The sequence below is a fragment of the Gastrolobium bilobum genome, unplaced genomic scaffold (genome assembly GCF_033153095.1).
Source record: "Gastrolobium bilobum isolate Gb01-03AN ecotype WA unplaced genomic scaffold, APGP_CSIRO_Gbil_v1 utg1991, whole genome shotgun sequence".
Lineage (NCBI taxonomy): Eukaryota > Viridiplantae > Streptophyta > Magnoliopsida > Fabales > Fabaceae > Gastrolobium > Gastrolobium bilobum.
This window is the reverse complement of record NW_026898956.1, coordinates 154,917-174,340: the sequence shown is the minus strand read 5'-3', so window position 1 is coordinate 174,340 and position 19,424 is coordinate 154,917. Positions and strand designations below refer to the sequence as shown.

At 35.7% G+C, this 19,424-nt stretch overlaps 1 protein-coding gene across 1 annotated transcript; it reads right to left on the bottom strand.

The window, feature by feature from the left end:
- Positions 1 to 6,253: 6,253 nt before the first annotated feature.
- Positions 6,254 to 14,172, bottom strand: LOC133285752 (pyruvate kinase isozyme A, chloroplastic). Its single transcript, XM_061483032.1, has 6 exons — positions 13,497 to 14,172; positions 13,311 to 13,401; positions 13,026 to 13,219; positions 10,344 to 10,465; positions 7,482 to 7,960; positions 6,254 to 6,963 (listed from the first exon to the last, which is right to left on the bottom strand). Exons 1-6 carry the CDS (start codon positions 14,025 to 14,027, stop codon positions 6,662 to 6,664), a joined length of 1,719 nt encoding a protein of 572 aa, XP_061339016.1. The 5' UTR covers positions 14,028 to 14,172; the 3' UTR covers positions 6,254 to 6,661.
- Positions 14,173 to 19,424: the final 5,252 nt, after the last annotated feature.

Sequence of the window (19,424 nt, the reverse complement as noted above, 5' to 3'; positions counted from 1 at the left end):
CTTAAACTATATATTTTAGGGAGTATAAATATTTGAGAGTATAATTCTCAAAGTACATAGTTAAGATTATAAGAGTTCAAAACAAAAAAAATTGTAAATGTAACCGGATTAGTTGACTATTGATCACTCAATCTCCCAATTCGGGGCTTTTACATTTCAAATTAAACTATTGAAAACTACTAAAATAAATGGGAGAGTTATATTTGTAAATTCTTACAAACTATACTATGTATTTTCAGAAATACACTTGATTACACTATGTACTTCTGAGAATATATAGTATAATTTATAAAAATTTATAAAAAATATTTATAAACGGATTCTTCTCCAAAATAAATAGTATAAAAAGACACTTGGAATCAGCGGTTCTCACAGGACCAGATTTTTTAGAGGGGCCATGCACGGCCCTCTTTAAATTTTTAGATTTTAATTTCTACTGTTATAATATTACTATTTTATATTATTAGAACCTTCAAAATTTTAAATATTTTTGTTAAAACTCTAGACTAATTGTTTTTCTAATAAATTTTTTTTGTTTTACCTCTGATCCTATGGCATAATTTCAGTGGATGCTATTTGAAAAGAGAGGAGAAAAATGCTACAATTCCCATTTAGTAACTAATAATATGATTATTTATTAAAGAAATAATATTGGACTTTGACCATTTTGAGTGGACGAACATGGTTTACTAATTCAAAGTCTATATATGCGGTTTGTATTGTGTACAACAAAATAAACGAAAAAACCTGTACCCTCTAAAGCAACAAGATGATTCTCATGTCGAGAACCCAAATTTGCAAGCACGCATGGATGCATAAGAAAACATATATATTGTATGATATATACATGAGGATGTACACTGTCACTCACAGTTTTTTAGTCCAACTAGGAAAACCTTAAACATCTCAAATTAAAAAAGGAAGCAAAGGAAAACCTTAATTAAAATAGAATAAAGAAAATCTAAGAAAAATATTAAAAAATAGGGATAGATTATTCTACCTACCATTGCCTACTACTCTAAAATACCGTTAGATTAGAATCTCAGGAAGAGAGAGAAAGATAAATGTTAGCCAAAATTCCGATCTAATGATGTTTTAAAGTGGTAGGCAAAGATAGACAGAAAAAAATAATAGGTAGAATAACCTATCCCTAAAAAATATATATATGCAGTCATGTTAAAAATTTAGTAGAGAGAATTTTACCATGCTAGTGATCTTATTGAACTCGAAATAGATTAATCATGTAATCAATGAATTATTGGAAAATTTAAAAAAAAATAAAAATTTAAAAATATTGTTAAAATAATTAATGAGTTTGGTGTTTGTCATTTTAAATGACATAAGTTATGTCATTTTAAGAGAGAAATAGACACAAGGAATGAAAATCATGAGAGAGAAAGTGAGTGATTTTTTTTAATTTAAATTTTAAATAATTTTTTTCTTATGTCTATTTCTCTCTTATAATGACATAATTTTATGTCATTTGAAATGACAAACATTTTTTCCATAATTAAAAGTACAAAGGGTAATAACAGTTACATCATATTCTTTTATTTGTATAAAAAGAAAGGAGAAGGGTCTGTTTACAAATTTTTTATGAAAATTTTTACAAATTACACTATGTTCTCCCGGGAGAACATAGTGTAATGAGTGTTCTCCCAAGAGAAGATAGTGTAGTTTGTAAGAGTTTGTAAACAAAAAAGTTTGTAAATATAACCTGCTCAAAAAAAAAACATAAAACTTTCTGAAAGACATACGAGAACGACAATTTTCATGCATAAACTTCTTTTTGGCCTCTTGTTTTCATTTTCAATTTAACCAAAAGTAGGTTTAAGTTAGTTTTCACTTACAATTTCCGTTTCTTTCAATTTTCTCTTTGTTAACATACTCTTAACTTTTGGGGTAGGAAGATCTTATGTCATATTTTCCATGGAAGGTCCAGATCAATCAAAGTAAACTAGCTAGCCTGTTTTAGCTTGATTTCCAATGTACTATGCATAGTAAACTTATTTGGCGATTTCTTAAAATTATTAACTTTCACATAAAGGAAAAGTTACAAATTTTAATTTCATCATTGTGACCCTCATTGTCTCAACAAAAATGAGAACACACCGTTAACACCTAAATAAGTACTCTAGTCACAATTACTTGAAATCTTTCGTTCCCTTAAAACTCTTTATAGCTTAATCAATTTCTTTTCTTTTCCAACTTTTAAAAGCGGGAAAGTTGCAAATATATAATATTCCATCATTTCCCAAAATATAAATGTGCCTTATCTTATTCATATTATCTTATCCCTAAAATAGGAAAACGCAATTCTTACCTTGTTTGATACAGTTAACCAAATTAGAGTACAAAATGACCATCAAAATATATCAGAAATATATAAGTGTTGATTAAAAAGCATGGTCCTGGAGAGAGTCAAAAATGTGGGTGACCACCCCACGGAAGCAACAGAAAACTAAAGAATAGGCATCCACCACCATTTAACCACTTAGCCAAACAGAGAGGCTATTGTCAGACATAGTTGTCACTATCCATATTCCGCCCAAAGTACCTCAATGGTTGGCCTACCACAGCACCATTTAGTAGTTACTTACCCTTATACCTAGTCAAGTGTATATCTCGCTCACCTAAGAGAACTATTTGCAATGACATGCTTATATTATTTGATACAATATGCCATATGAGATTGGACCCACTTTTTTTTTGTGATTGTAAATATTTGATTTTCCTAAGAGGTATATAAAAATAAAAGTATGCTTTGTTTGACCTTGTTAATTCCACTATTTGATATGGATATAGCAGCTACTGTCCAAATGCAATATTTATTAATTCAAACCCTCTTTCTTATCAGTATATAAAATAATGTTATTGTGGTGCCTTGCTGATATAAATTTGTGAATAATGAATGAGGCTAAAGCAATCATTCTGATTGTGCTTGCTCAAACTTCTTACTTACAGAACAGGACGTTTGAACTCATCTTATGGGTTGATTTTCCTTATTTAATCAAATCAAATTTTTATTAAAGATAAACTTTTTTTTTTATTTGTTTGAAATGTATTTGTCGTGAATATGCTGAGCACACCACATTCAAAAGTGTGGACTATCATCATGATAAATGGCCGCTTCATGGTGAGTTATTTTAACTATAATGAGGTTTGTATTTGTTTGTATCAATTGCAACAAAAATTCGTGCCTCAACAATACTAATTTTTCTAGGTTGATATATAAAATAAAATGGGAGATGATGACTGATGAGGACATAAAGTGTTCCATAAGGAAGGGCCATACAGGACATGCCCCACACCCCTGTCCCTGTTCCTTCTCCTACAAAACCATCTTTGGGATTCTTGTTTGGGTTTTCCTGGTTTTCCCATGTCATAAGCCAAAATACTAAGCTTTATATTATTAACGTTGTACCCTTTATTGGATTTGAGGCCTAAGTTATTGAGCTCAAACAAATGGCACATTTTAACTGTCCTAGGATGATGTTATACACCTGGGCTGAAAGAGTCGCGGCTGATGATGAATCTAAGAGCCACTTTAATTGTTTTACAAATGGGTCCCATTCATGATGATGCTAAGAATTTCAAAAATTGTAATTCAACAAAAATAAACATTTTTTTCTTAGATGATTTAACCACCCGTTTGAATCAAGTAAGTGATTTTAACCTCAGCAAAGAATATCTTCTCACGTGTGATGATCAAATGTTCAGTTTGGATGATCTTTGTGTAGATATTTACTAACCAAACCCAACTAGGGATTAACTTGAAGACTACAAGGACATTATATCATTTGTCAGTGACCACAATAATGGGTAGTGTAGCAGGTGTTATATGGTGCTTTCAAGTTTTCAAGTCACCTTCATATCTTTTTCCCCAACTTGCAATTCCAAATGTGGGTCCACTAAATTATGGAGTTGGAGTTTGATAGTTTGGTAAATTGAGCCCAATCTGTTGGCCTTGTGTGGTAAGTTGAAAGCCACTTTACTATGTGGTTTCAATTGATTACACTTGGATTCTTCTCACTCTCACAAACTAACACCCCATTCTAGTTACTCTTATTTCAAAAAGAGAAATAATTTTTGTACTTAGTTAATGCATATTAGATGGTGTTGCAGCACATAAATTCAGTATATGTAATTCTTTAAATAATGTGAGGATAACATAAGGCACTTTATATCTTATGTCTTCTTTAACTTGACTATGTCAAATCAGTAAACAGATAAGCATCTTCTCTGCATTCATTTTTTGGTTATTTAAATGGCGAGCTCTCTTGCATTTCTTTTTTCGTTTGTTCTATGTGTATCTTTATGTTCTTCCTGGGTTCAAGTTAAAGAGAAAAGAACAATAAAGAAAGGAACAAAAAGAGCAGTTAGTACCCCTATTCAAATTTTAATTATAGAAGTTGAATAGCTTCATCTGAAGTTGTTGCAATACTTTGCAGCAGCTTAAAAGACTTAATATTTTGGTCATTTAAGGTCACTTGTACATCCCATGTCTTTTTCTCACTCTACCCTTTTGCCCCTTTCACCTTTCTGAGTGGGTTGGCTTGGAAGACAAACAAGCCAAGGAAGGTACCTGTTCAAAGGATCATATGAGAATCCATTAAAAGCCAAGGAAGGTACCTGTTCAAAGGATCATAAAGAACTTGACTCGGTCAAAATTTTAGTTAACTGCCTGCAATTAAGATCATTTACAAGGCAGATGACATTGAATAATTTCATTTATATTGTTGGACTCAGTACTGTACACACTTCTTTCAAAAATAGTATACTATATTTAATGTAATATTATATATATTATATATATGGATAGGATTATTTGACACCGGTATCAAACTAAAAAGTTTGACACCAAATCCTAACCGTTGAGTTTTGTCAATCTGACGATTATAATTTCTTTTGAAGTTTTACCAAAATATATACAAAAAATTTAGGGTTAAGTGTGTTTCTTTTTAATTTTTTACACTATGTTCTATGGGTAGTATATAGTTATAATATGAAAATTTCATTTTCTCTCTCTCCACATCAACTGAAATGATTGAGGAGAGAAAAAAAAGTAATTTTTCATATTATAACTATGGAAAAAATATTTCTGCAGTTAATGCAGATATGTTATCTGCATTTATTTTCAAAACGACGTTGTTTTGGTATTGAAATCTTAAAAAATTATAAATATAAAGACTATTATAACCCTGAAACAAATTAAAATTATAAAAACACCATGATTTTCACCTCAAAACGACGTCGTATTAAGCTTACTGCAGATAACTTATTTGCAGTAACTGCAGAAAAAACGAACCTCATATACTACCCGTAATACTAATACATAATGTTAAAAATTAAAAGGATACAACATCGTTTAAAAGGACAAATGTTTTCCCCAAAAATTTAATATCACGAAAACATCAAAAGTTGAGAACTATCTTTAACAAATGTAATATGTGGTATATTACACTTTTTCCAATAATGTACCTCCTTATCCACCACAGGAAAATTAAACTTCCCATCAAATTTGATTAGGGATTTGCATTAGTTGCCGTCATGTAGATACTTTTTCGCTTTTAAAATTTTTCTGAGTGAAGAATGCTCAACAACACGTTGCTTCTAATTTCAGATTTCCCCTTTACGAAATACAAACAAAAATTCAGAGGACAAGTTTCGGTAGCAAATTAGCAATGGCAAGTTTCGATTTTTATTGCGGGAGTAATGACGTTTGTGATTTTTCTTTTGCAATATATATTGTGTCTGTTACATAAGAAAGAAAAACCACTGAATAAAATAGTACTATTCTTCTATCCATATTATGCACAATTATAATTAGACTACTTAAATTGTGAGCGTGGACATTGTCTTACCAGTTTCTTGGAAGAATGAATGTATCAAACTTCTTAACAGTTTATATGTTAATGGGTTAGCTAATGCCATAAGAACAAAAAATCGAAGTATCCGTTTATGATTCAATCATTGAGTGACTTTGTGGCGTGCATTCTACATGATGCTTGTGCCCACAAGGAACCAAATTAAAAGAAAAAGAATAAAGAAAACTGAACCATGTGAGTTACTAAACAAAGCCAATCCTAGTCAATATGAACTATGAAGCATCTTGCTTTGGTAAGGTTATTTATTTCCTTCCTCAATCACAATAGGAGTATCTTAAAATACCAAAACCTAAAGTAAAGCAACTGTAGAAATTGACAATAAGGTGCATGCAGAAAATTTGCAGCTTGTATATAACTTTGAGCATATCTGACACGGTCCCATACTGACTGCTGTGGAATCTTTATTGAAACTTCATGTTTTACACAATAAGCAAGTTAAAAAAGCTAATGCAATGATACAATATAACATAGAAAATTCAGATTTTCCTTATAACTTACAAGGGTAAATATTGTAATATATTTCCTCACTCAACTGCAATAAGATATGTAGGCCTTGAAGGTGTATAACATGTATGCACTACAATAAAGAACACCAGTAGCATAAACATAAATTCAACCAAAGTTTAGTTGCATCCTTTAGTTTTAAAATGACAGAATGACAGAATTCATTCATGTAGTGGGTGTGCTCCATTTAAACACTCTAGCAGCAACCCAAGTTTTGAACCAAGGGCAATATATAGAGAGAGCGTGCTTTCAGAAGAAATGAAACATTCTCAAGGAACATTCATCACTTGTATTGACTGCAACATATCTGAGACAGCAATAACAAGGTCACCTGATTTGATCAGATTTCTGGCCTTAAGCAATGAAAAGGTTTTGTTGAGATTGGTCTCCATATCATCGGAGAAGCTCAAACGGAAAGGTATCAAGCCCCACTGAAGGTTCAAACGCCTACGCACAGAAGGAGTGGTTGTAAAAGCAAAGATTGGGCAGTCAGGACGACAACGTGACAACAAAGATGCCATGTGGCCTGTCTTTGTGTAAACAAAAAGCGCATCCACCTCTAAATTATTGGCTGCCAAAAGTTTATAGCTCAAATTAAGATACAACACTAAACAACTCAAAAGCATACAAAACTGAAAATATAAAATGAGCTATCAGGATCTCTTGACCATGAAGGTAGACTGAAATATGAATACTACGAGCACAGAATTCCTCATCAAATAATGTCAAGAACACAGCAAGCCTCTTATAAGTCATATTATTGTAAGAAAGTAAAAGACAACAATGCTGAATAATTAAAAAAGACTTCCAGCATATAAGTTTCCTTAAACACAGAGATTCTTACAGAAAGTCGAAAACTATCATTGTTTTAGGCTTATTACCATGATTATCGAACATAACAATTGGAAAGCAACACAGCAGCCTATAAAATTTTTGTTAACTTTGAACTCTTAAACAGTATATGACTATATGCCGATGCTGACAAATCAAATCAAGTATGCAGTAGTGAAAATTATAGAAAATGCAAATTGTAAGAACAAAATAAGAAAAACAAACAAAGCAAGAAGTCAAGACTTGAAGACTGCTTACCCATCTTTGCAGCTGAATTGCAGATTTCTTCAGATATTTTTTCTGAAAATGAAGTCCCAACTGATGGGAGTGCCATAGCTTCATAGCGTTTCTGTTCCCTCCACCACCTCTCAATTCTCAAACTGACACTTCTTAAAACAGTTAAGGCCTTCTCAGGGTACTGGCCCATGGCTGACTCACCAGAAAGCATCAAAGCATCAGCTCGTTGCCTGACTGCTTCTGAAACATCTGCTACTTCAGCTCTTGTAGGCGTAGGGTACTCAATCATGGATTCAAGTAGCTGAGAGGCAACAATGACAGGCTTATTCATCTGTCTGCAAACTTGAACAATCCTCTGTTGAGCAGATGGAACCTGTTCCAAAGGTATCTGAGCTCCCAAGTCTCCTCGTGCCACCATAGCTCCGTCCGACGCTTGAATTATCTCCTCCAAGTTCTTCAATGAGTCGATACTTTCTATCTTTGCAATGACAGAAATATCACTGCACAACCAGATTCATTACATATTTACATTACAGTACTTCAGTCTCAACTCTCAGTATTAGCATATTCCAAATATGTAATAAAGCCAACATTGACAACAGCGCATAAAATTGTTTGGATTGTTGATCTTAACAGGATTAACAGTGATGGCATATTACAGAAGTGCAGACCTCTCCCTGCTTTGTCCCCCAAATGCCTAATTTGAGTTTGGAAACCAGGGCTCATCTCTTTTTACACTGTTCTGCATCTAATTTTCTTTGGAATAAGCTGTTGGAAATTTTAGGAGAATACTGGGTCTTCCTAAGGATTTGGATCAGTTTTTCTTGATTAATTTCAGTGGTTTTGGCTTGCACAAAGAGGCTAAAATTTTGTGGCATTGTTCTGTCTTTGCAGTTCTTTGGCGTTTATGGCTGGAGAGGAATGCAAATATTTAAGGGCACTTGTTTGGCTCTAGACTTCATTTGGGATAGGATTATTTTTTTTGCCAACCTTTGGTGTTCTGTACACGGTGTTTTTACAGATTTTCCTTTTTCAGACATGCAGAGAAATTGGCATGCTTTGTTACATGTTCCAATCTCCTAGTTTCTAGTTTTGCTCTCTTTGTTTTGTTTTCTTGAGAGGATGTCTTATCCTCTTTCTTGGTACTTTTCTCTTCTTCCTTCATAAATTTATTTTACTACTAAAAGATAGCGCATAAAGTAAACAACAAAAAAAGGAAAAGAAATGCAGTCCGCAAAATAATGAAATTAGAAGCTCATACTTGATAACAATGTAGTTAAAGGTGCCATAAGGTGTGCTCAAGGCACAGAGTAGAGGCACTAGAGAAAGGGTCCGCGAGCCTGATTAAGGCAATGCCCCTTCAGTCAGTCACACGTCCCTAGCACCTTATAGAGCTTTTCTGGTTCAGGCAAGGAGATAGCCTCTAGCGCCTCACTCAAATTCATATGGTATTCAAGCCAAAGAGGAAGTGTAGTTGAAGGTTCCAAAAGGCATGGGCACTAAGGCAAGGCATCAGGGGGTTCATAGCCTCTGGTGCTTGAGGCAATGGCCTTCATTTGGGCATATGTCTACAGCACCCTTAGTGCCTTGGATGAAATTATTTTTGTTAGTCAAGCCAAAAAGCCTAACCAATATGATGGTCCACAGAAAAGGATCAAATCACTTCCAAATATTGAAAGAGACCAAGGCAGATTTGGATCAAACAAAAATGATGTCAGGAATGAGATAAATCTAAGAAAGAAGATGACACTGAATACAATATAATTCCATAATCCATAGAACTCTTGGACTGATTTATGTTTATCTTATGAACTCAGGATTGCGTAACATTGGGCTGCTTATCTCTTTTAGTTATGAATTAAATTTACCACATCTATCTAGGTCGTGAACTTTAACCTTTAGAACTTGTTATCAACTTACTACTTACTAGCATGTTTATGTTTATAACTTAAAACATTTTACTGTTTTCTTTTACTATGAATGTTATGCTCTGACTAGTCAATTTCTATATAAAATAGCCCAATAATTTTTACTGTTTTCTTCTTTTTCTAATATTAATACCTTTCTTCAATCAGGCATATACTTTTATGGTATGGTATTTAGAGTACCATACAAACATTTGATTGGCAGTTCACAAATCAAAATACTCTAGTCCTTTTGGATGCCTTAGTTTATGTTGTGTGTTCACTTATAACGAATTAACATTTCTTGCATCAAGCCTTAGCCTCTAGAAATAATGTTCACCTCATCAAACAACAATTAAACAATTTCAGGTTACCATAAATAGTTATATAAGAGGAGAAAACCTTAATGAAGAACCTGCTCTATTCTTATAATTTATCTTCCTTTATCTCTTAGCCCTCATGCTACTGTTGAATTACTTCACAGAAATGAGATATCTTATTCTGACAGCAACAAATCTCAGCTTCTGTCCTAGCTTCTCATGTGAGTTATCTAAGCTCCCAATTAATATAGTAGATCTCTTCCAGTTGAATGACGTAGCTATTCAATCCAACAATGGGATAGAAAAACCCCCCAACACATTTGACTTAGAAAATCCCCATAAATGGGGCCGTAAGTAATCAAAAGGACTGAGCTGTAAACAAGCAATAAAATCAACATCCATGGTTTTTTTCCTTTTTGCTTTAACCTTTTAGTCTCTTTGAGATGTACTCCATAGCCATTTTTTTATAAAAAAAAAGAACATTATAAAATCACGTAGTCAACCAAAGAATAAAGAAAAACGTAAGACAAGAATAAGATGCATACCAGAAGGAGTAAATAACAAAGGTGTTACTTGTCAAAGGTGAAATAATAATAGTACTAGAAATGATATAATGATAATACTTTTTAATAGTAATGTAAAAAAGTTCTTATGCATACCTATCACGAGATCGCGCAGCAATATAACTCTTAAGATGAGTAATAACTTCAGCAGACTTGACAAATGAAATAGCAATGAAATCAACACCCTCAGCAATACCAAAATCAATGTCTAACCAATCCTGGATATGGAAAATCAGATAAATGAAAAATTACATCATTTGGGATGGATAGTTTTCTGACCAAAGGAAATTCAGCATCAATACATGAACAACCTGAATCCAACATGAATGGTTTAGACTTGAAAGCATAAATTCCCAAATATTTGCATGACAATTAGACTTTAGATTTCACCACAGATCCATGATGCACAATGGTTAAATCATTTGCCATCGCCACATGCATTACAAGATTTAAAATTTTTTAAGATTTTGATCGCGGATTTCTCATCAATTTGAACCCAAGGTCAATCTAACCATAGTCAACATGTTTCTCCAAGGCCTACATTGGATGGGAAATAGTAGTGCAAAATTAGGTTGTCAATTTGGTTTTAGTGATACAGTTTAGAATCATCACAAACAACAGGTACCTTATTGTTACAACACTGGCTATGCATGATAATATTATTCTTATCTCTCAGCAAATTTGTACTTGTAAGAAAATAAAGAAGAAAAAAGAAATGCAGACAAATGACCTTAGGATGTCATTCGTAAAATATATAATTCTCAGACATCAGAACTCACTGTACTGATCCATGACTTTATGTTTCAATTCAAGACAAAAAGAACAAATTCTAGCTACTTGAACAAGAGTAATGCTACTCCAAACCCAGACCCACACAGAACTAAAGTAAAGAAGCATGATGGTGCAAAGAAAGTGTTCAGCAAAAGGTTTAAATTAAAAGACAGTGCTTTTAAGTATTGCACTCATGCAAAACGTACTGAAAACTGGGAAAGTATCAAATAGCTAAGAAAGATACAAGAAGGAAGTTAGCCAGATGAAAGCCAAAGCTTTTGAGGGGATGTATCAATCTTTAAGCACCAACAACGGGAAAAGTTAATATTTACAAACTAGCCGAGGAAAAAAAAAAGGCAAGCAAGAGATTCAGATAAAGTGAAATACATTAAAAAAGAAGGAAAAGTTTTGTATACTAAACAAGATATCAAGGAAAGATTGAAAAGTTACTTCTACAAGCAAGCTAGTAAACCAAGAACATGCAACAATAGTAGGCTTGTAGAGTTTGAAAACTAGAGAATGTCAAAATTATACTTTTTTTACATAATTCGAGAATTTGGTAAAGGAAGCACTAAAGGATATGGACAATGCTAAAGTAGTAGGACAGGATAATATGCCTATGAAAGTTTGGAAATGTTTAGGGGAGAAAGGTATAAACTCAGATCACAAAGTTTTTCATTGAGATAGAAGGTCTCAAAAATGCTTGATGAGTGGAGAATGAGCACTTAGATAATTATTTACAAGAATGAAAAAGACATGCAAAATTGTGCGAACTACAGAATAAGCCAAATGATGACACTCTGAAAAAAGAGTAATTGAGAGTATATTACAACAAGAGGACACTCAATTACTATTATGCTGTAGTGGTAATCATGGAGGCTATATACCTAGTGCTGGGTTTGATAGAAAGATATAGAATGAAACAGGAAAATAAAATAAATCTACACATGATCTTCATTGATCTAGAAAAAACCTATGATAAGATGCCATGCGAAATCATGTAATAGGATCTAGAGAATCAAGGAGTTCATGTCGCATATATTATTGCTATAAAGGATATGCATGATAGGACAACAACAAGTATTGAAACTCATGCAGATGTAACAAAAGATTTTCCTATAACAATATGATAGGTTTGAACCAGGGGTCAACTTGGTTGGACGTACTAATTGGGCAGAGGGCACATCTAAGAGTCAATGCATGCTTTTTGTGGAGAGAAGCTTTGGAATCAAAGAGATTTCAGTTGAGTAGGAATAATAAGGAATATATGAAATGCAAGTTCAATAAGATGTGAGAATGTTTTGGAAGTGTCAATTGGGAAGCACATCATACAATTAGTTGCACAGTTTGCGTATCTTGGAACCACCACATAAAGTGATGGGGATGTCATGTCATGCATATTCAAGCTGGGTTGATGAAATGGAGAAATGCTTTAGTTACAATTTATGAATGCAAAGTGCTCATCAAACTATGGCAACAATCAAACCAGAAATGCTTTATGATAGTCAATGTTGGTCAGTGAAGTGTGAACAAGAGCAGAAAGTAGAGTAACACACCAAAGCCTATTGATGAGAAAATGATGGAAGCTTGCTTAAGGTGGATTGGTCATGACTTGTAAGAAGACCAACAAAGACTCGTATGAGAAATTTTGATCAAAATTTATGATGGTACAACAAAAAGGAGCAGAAGACCTCAGAAAACTTTAAGGAGAAACCATTAAAATAGACCTTACTCTAAATGGTGTTACTGAACTTTCGATTTTTGATAGAGTCCAATGGTGTCATTTGACCCCAGACACTGACCCAAATAAAAAAAGTCCCATTTGCACCAATTGCTTCTAATTGTGACCTTGGATAACACTACAGCATTAGCAAGCTTTCGTTTCTTGCTTAAGGCAAAGCTCATCACAAAAATAGATATTATACTCCACCAATCATGTACTTTTCAAGCACAAAAAATTAACATTAAACTGATGCAAAAAAGTAAAGAGGCAAAGGAGATGCGAACCTTTGAAGAAATTGTAGGGAGCATGGCATTCCTTTCTCGTACCAAACTACCATTCCTCCAGAATGTGAGATTGGCTCTCGGCAGCAACAATCCAGGATCAGTACAACGGCACTTAACATCGGGACCTATCTTTTCAATCACCTCAAACCTAACCATTCCTCCATCCACCAATAGATCATCCCCAACTTTGACATCTGGCAGATTAGGTTAATTAAAAACCTCGTAAACAACAGTTAAAAAATAAAAGCAGCTCATAAGAAACAAAAAATGGTTCATTAGATTAACCTTCAGCAAAACCATCATAATTTACATTGATGGTGTGCTCCGGGAGAGTTGAACCAAAGGCTCTAACACTGAAAGTCCAAATCTCACCATCCTACAAGAAAGCAATCAAACAAGCAACAAGCAATGAATGAAGCAAGAAAAGGAAAGAATATGAAGCATAACAAGAGATATATATTATATATATACGTCAGCTTTGACAGAGGAAGCACCACCAAGATCACCCATGTGAATCTCACTCCCTTCAGTGTCCATCATGATAGCAACAGCAAAACCCTTTTCGTGGTTGAGTCTTCGGACACGGTCGATGACGGTCTTATGCCATTCCCTTGTGCCATGGCACATGTTGATCCTCGCCACGTTCATGCCTCCAACGGCCAGAGCCTCCAGCTCCTCGAAGCCGCACGTGGCGGGTCCAACGGTGCACACAAGCTTCGTCCTCCTCGTGCTGCGGAAGCCATTCTCCTTGAGCTCTGTCTCAGTGACAGCATCCACCTCAATGGAGCTCAAATCCGAGGACAACCCTGGACCCACTCCGTTGTTGTCGGAGACCAACACTTCGGAAGTGGAGGAAGCGCGGATGCTGAGGTGGTTGGTGGCAAATCGCCGATCTGAGTGACGGTGGAAGGAAAGTTTGGAACTTGGGAGGCGGGTGTGTGCGGTGTATGGTGGGGTTGACACCAGTTGGAATTGGAGTTGGAGGGAGTGTGACACTGACATTGTGGTAGTGGCGAGGAGAGAGAGAAAGAGAGAGAAGGTTAGTTGTAGTGGCGGTGGCGGCGAGGTTTGTGTTTAATGTTTAATGTTTGGGTTAAGAGAGAGAGAGAGGGGCGGAGAGAACGAGGAAAAAGGAACAGACAGAGAACTGAGAAATGCGTTTTGATGTTGTCGCCAAACTGCGGAAGGGACTAGGCTTTGTGCTGTTCCTAACACAAACACGTGTTTTTCATTAACAGTGTTATACATGCTTCTTTCAATTGTTACCTATTATCTTATAACATCAAACACAACTATTAGATACAGAGAAAATATATTTTTATGTTGTAGTTGAAAATTTTTCTCTTCTATATATACATTAATTTTTGTGTTATTTTTTTAGAGTGGGTGGGTTTCACACATTATTATCTCTATTGCATAAGAGAGTTCTTTCCTATTGTATGAGATTAATAAAGCTCTTAGATATAACTAACTAATAATTTTCACCCTTTTTTTCCTCCACGTTCATGTTAAAATTAGAGATAACTATGTTATTTTCATCTGTTATGGAATATTTCCATATCCTAACCACCTACCCAAGGATAATTCTCCAATTATCCTAACAATATAAAACAGTAAGGCAGCTAAGGATAGAGTCCCTATCCCAACAGAAAGGAAGTTAAATCCTACTACAACTGAGAGATCTACACAAGCCCAAGAGGTAACCCTTATAAATAAGAGGTTAAAGACCCCAGGTATACACTTTTAACCTATTTACTAATACTGTCAACACTGTGCACACACTCACGTCTTGGCTATAAGCCTATTGATTGTGCGCAGTGATTGGGACATCGGCTATAAGCCAAGTATACACCAGTTTATACAGTATCTCTGAGCGCATACCATACGGTATAACAATACGGTCTTTCTAGGACCGAACATTGGCGCCGTCTGTGGGAAACGGCAAATTTCGACTCCCATCCATGGTGAACACGCGCGGCATAGCATGAAGCCACAGATTGCAGGCGACCTCGCGCGCCCTGAAATTGCTGAAACCACATACATATGAGGAGACAAATCCTACCGCAAAAAAGGCTTTTGATCCTCCGAGAGACTCTAGAATAGAGCTCAAGATCCAAGCAGGCGACGATTTGACGAAGATTCTCGTCGTCGCAATTCTTGATGGAGCAAGTGAAGACCTGGAGGTCATTAAATCATAAGGAAAAAGCTCCAACTCAGACCAATGAAGGGCTTCAAATTTATTAGCTCGGCCACGGCCTTAAGCTCCAACTCAGCCCAATGAAGGCTTCAAATTTATTAGCTCGGCCTCGGTCGTAAGCTCAGCCCAACGAAGGGCTTCAAGTTTAATAGCTCGGCCACGGCCTTGAGCTCAGCCCAAAAAAAGGGCTTCAAGTTTAAAAGCTCGGCATCAGCCTCGAGCTCAGCCCAGTGAAGGGCTTCAACTTTAATAGCTCGGCCACGGCCTTGAGCTCCAACTCAGTCCAATGAAGGGCTTCAAATTTATTAGCTCGGCCTCGGTCTTGAGTTCCAACTCAGCCCAGTGAAGGGCTTCAAATTTATTAGCTTGGCCTAGGCTTGAGCTCAACCCAACGAATGGCTTCATGTTTATTAGCTCGGCCACAGCCTGGAGCTCAGCCCAATGAAGGGCCTCAAGTTTAAAAGCTCGGCATTAGCCTCGAGCTTAGCCCAACGAACGGCTTCAAGTTTAATAGCTCGGCCACGACCTTGAGCTCAGCCCAAAAAAAAGAGCTTCAAGTTTAAAAGCTCGGCATCAGCCTTGAGCTCAGCCCAAAAAAAGGGCTTCAAGTTTAAAAGCTCGGCATCATCCTCGAGCTCAGCCCAGTGAAGGGCTTCACTTTAATAGCTCGGCCTCGGCCTTGAGCTCCAACTCAGCCCAATGAAGGCTTCAAATTTATTAGCTCGGCCTCGGCCTTGAGCTAAGCCCAACAAAGGGCTTCAAGATTAAAGCTCGGCCTCGGCCTTGAGCTCAACCCAACAAAGGGCTTCAAGTTTAAAAGCTCGGCATCAGCCTCGAACTCAGCCCAGTGAAGGGCTTCAACTTTAATAGCTCGACCTCAGCCTTGAGCTCCAACTCAGCCCAATGAAGGCTTCAAATTTAATAACTCGGCCTCGGCCTTGAGCTCAGCCCAACATAGGGCTTCAAGTCTAAAAGCTCGGCATCAGCCTCGAGCTCAGCCCAGTGAAGGGCTTCAACTTTAATAGCTCGGCCTTGGTCTTGAGCTCCAACTCAGCCCAATAAAGGGCTTCAAATTTAATAGCTCGACCTCAGCCTTGAGCTCCAACTCAGCACAATGAAGGGCTTCAACTTCAATAGCTCGGCCTCGGCCTTGAGCTCCAACTCAGCCCAATGAAGGTTTCAAATTTAATAGCTCGGCCTCGGTCTTGAGCTCAACCCAACAAAGGGCTTCAAGTTTAAAAGCTCGGCATCAGCCTCGAGCTCAGCCCAGTGAAGGACTTCAACTTTAATAGCTCGGCCTCGGCCTTGAGCTCCAACTCAGCCCAATGAAGGGCTTCAAATTTAATAGCTCGGCCTCAGCCTTGAGCTCCAACTCAGCCCTAGCCTTATCTTCAGGCTCCGAGATCAAAATGGAGACAGAAAATGAGAGATGTGATCCTAATAAAAGGATCACACCCCAATCTGAGATAAAAATGAAGACAGAATTGAAGAGATGTGATTCTAGTAAAAAGATCACACCCCAATCCGAGAAGACGAATTTGGAGAGATAGTGATCTGGAAAAAGATCACATCCCAATTTGAGATAAAAGAAAAATCGAGGCGGCGGCCCAACAGGACAGCCTCAAATTAAAGATCCATCGTTAATGATGCGGGGTTCAAAATAAGAAAACCACGGCGTAAGAAGCCGGGTTCAGATAAAAAGTCCACCGCTAATGAAGCGTGGCTCAAAGTAGAAAGCCACGGTATGCGAAGCCGGACTCAAACAAAACTGGCAAAAATTCTAATCCAACAGTAAAGCCACGGTACTTTAAGCCGGGCTAAAATAAGAAAGGCAACGATACTGCCTTCAAAAGTGTAGACAAGGCAAAAGCCGAGTCAATTTAAAGAAAGCCATCGCAAATGAAGCGGGGCTCAAAATAAAAGCCTCGGTATACGTATTCGGGCTTAAAATGGAGGAGGCGAACTCCTCATTCAAGAATCTAAGACTATGGCAAAAGAAGCCAAGTCCATCAAAAACAAGAGAAGTCGTGATATTCGAAGCCGGATTAATGGTTCAAGAAGGCACGAAAGACCTTCCCAAAATTAACATTGGCAGCAAGTCAAATCCAAAAGGGGGAAGTCGTAGTAAGAAAATTCATGCTCCCTAAAGTACAATACACATTTGCAAAAGGTGAAGTCCATGCTAATAGAGACCTCGGTATGCGAAACCGAGCCAAATCTGGAACCACGACACTTAACGCCAGGAAGTGCAAAGTCGGGTTAATTATTAAGGAGGCATGAAAAGCCATCCTAAACTTAGGCGAACGCCTATATAAAAGACTGACTATAAGCCTAGTCAAAACTAAAAAACCTTGGCAAGAGAAGCAGAGCTCAAAGTCAACAAACTCACCACTCAGAGACTTCAAGAGAAAAGAAACCAATATAAAAAGCTAAAATCAGAAGAGGTAGTCACACCAGACCCAAGGCAGGATCATAGTACCTCGGTAGGGTCGATTTATCAATCAAACTTAGGCACCCCAGCAGTCCGAGCTTTCGAACTGCCGGGCTGGGGGGCAACTGTTATGGAATATTTCCATATCCTAACCACCTACCCAAGGATCCCTTAAAGGATAATTCTTCAATTATCCTAACAATATAAAACAGTAAGGCAGCTAAAGATAGAGTCCCTATCCCAACAGAAAGGAAGTTAAATCCTACTACAACTGGAAGATCTACACAAGCCCAAGAGGTAACCCTTATAAATAAGAGGTTAAAGACCTCAGGTATACACTTTTAACCTATTTACTAATACTGCCAACACTGTGCACACACTCACGTCTTGGCTATAAGCCTATTGCTTGTGCGCAGTGATTGAGACATCGGCTATAAGCCAAGTATACACCAGTTTATACAGTATCTCTGAGCGCATACCATACGGTATAGCAATACGGTCTTTCTAGGACCGAACACCATCCTTAGGGATAATGAATAATTAAAGTTGTTTTTAGTTATGTAATTAAAATTAGAAATGTCAAAATATGGGAAGTGACCCAAATAATCAAACAAAATATGTAAGGTGAGTTGAGGTTATAAAATTGGAGAAGAAATTGATTTTGACCAGACTTGACACAACACAATTTGGGAGATCATCTTTTGCGCACTTCATTAGGAGGAGGGTATTTGGATAAAAATATTATTTTCTCTCGACTCACATGTTAAAAAATATTTTATTTTAATTAGCTCAGATCATTGAATCAATTAGTGGGCTGGGATTATATTAAATATTTTTTCAATTTAGCTAAACCTGATGTGGTGTGATTATTAATTATTAAGTTTTTTTTAATTTATTAAGATAATTTAAAACAAAAATTTATATATTTTAAGCAATAACTATTTTAAATATTTTTATACAGAATAATTTAAAATTTTTACTACGAGTCAACTAAATAATTTTATTTTAAAAAAAAAATTAAAACTAAATTAAAGAAAATATAAAATGGGTGCTTGTTTATCATTCACCATCTTTGTATGAGGGAAATATTTTCAAAATCCTGACTTTAAATAGAATTGTTACTATAGTTTTGGTTTAATTACAAATTTAGGTTATTTCGCTTAATAAATTGTTACATTTTGTCTCTAGCGTTTGAAAAAACGATATTTTTGTCCCCTAAATTATACGAATATGTAAAAAATGGTATGGAAAGCATCATTTATCGTAATATAATGTTATCTTGACAAAAGCTCTTGACACGGATGGCATTGTCTTTATATCTTTATATTTTGAACCAATATTAAGTAGGCAGGGTTTAAACTACGAGTTTTATGTTTATCATGTAATATAATATAATTTCATTTTTCTATACACACATTAAACAGATGGGATCCATATTTTTTTTTTTCTTTCATTATTCCACTTTCTCTCTCTTTTATTGTATGTGTTGGAAACAACATTTAAATTATGTTACATGACATTAATAAAACTCTTAAACTATTAAAGCAGCCCATTTAAAATCCCTAACTTTGATTTTATTTTATTTTTTCGTTCTCTCGTAAATCTGGCTTGATATTTCGATGTCACTTGATAATAATCAAGAAAAAAACACAAAGGAGTAGACAATAATAGCCCAATGTTCAAATATAAAATCTCTAATTAAGAAAACATTTAAGGACTTGGAGATAAACAAAATTAACGAAAAACAATTGAGATCTATTTGAGATATATA

Coding starts and splice junctions, on each gene's coding strand:
- LOC133285752 (XM_061483032.1), bottom strand. CDS start 14,027: ATGTCAGTGTCACACTCCCTCCAACTCCAATTCCAACTGGTGTCAACC. Junction 10,466..13,025: donor TCCCTACAATTTCTTCAAAG/GTTCGCATCTCC, acceptor TTCCATATCCAG/GATTGGTTAGACATTGATTT. Junction 7,961..10,343: donor GCTGCGCGATCTCGTGATAG/GTATGCATAAGA, acceptor CTGGTTGTGCAG/TGATATTTCTGTCATTGCAA.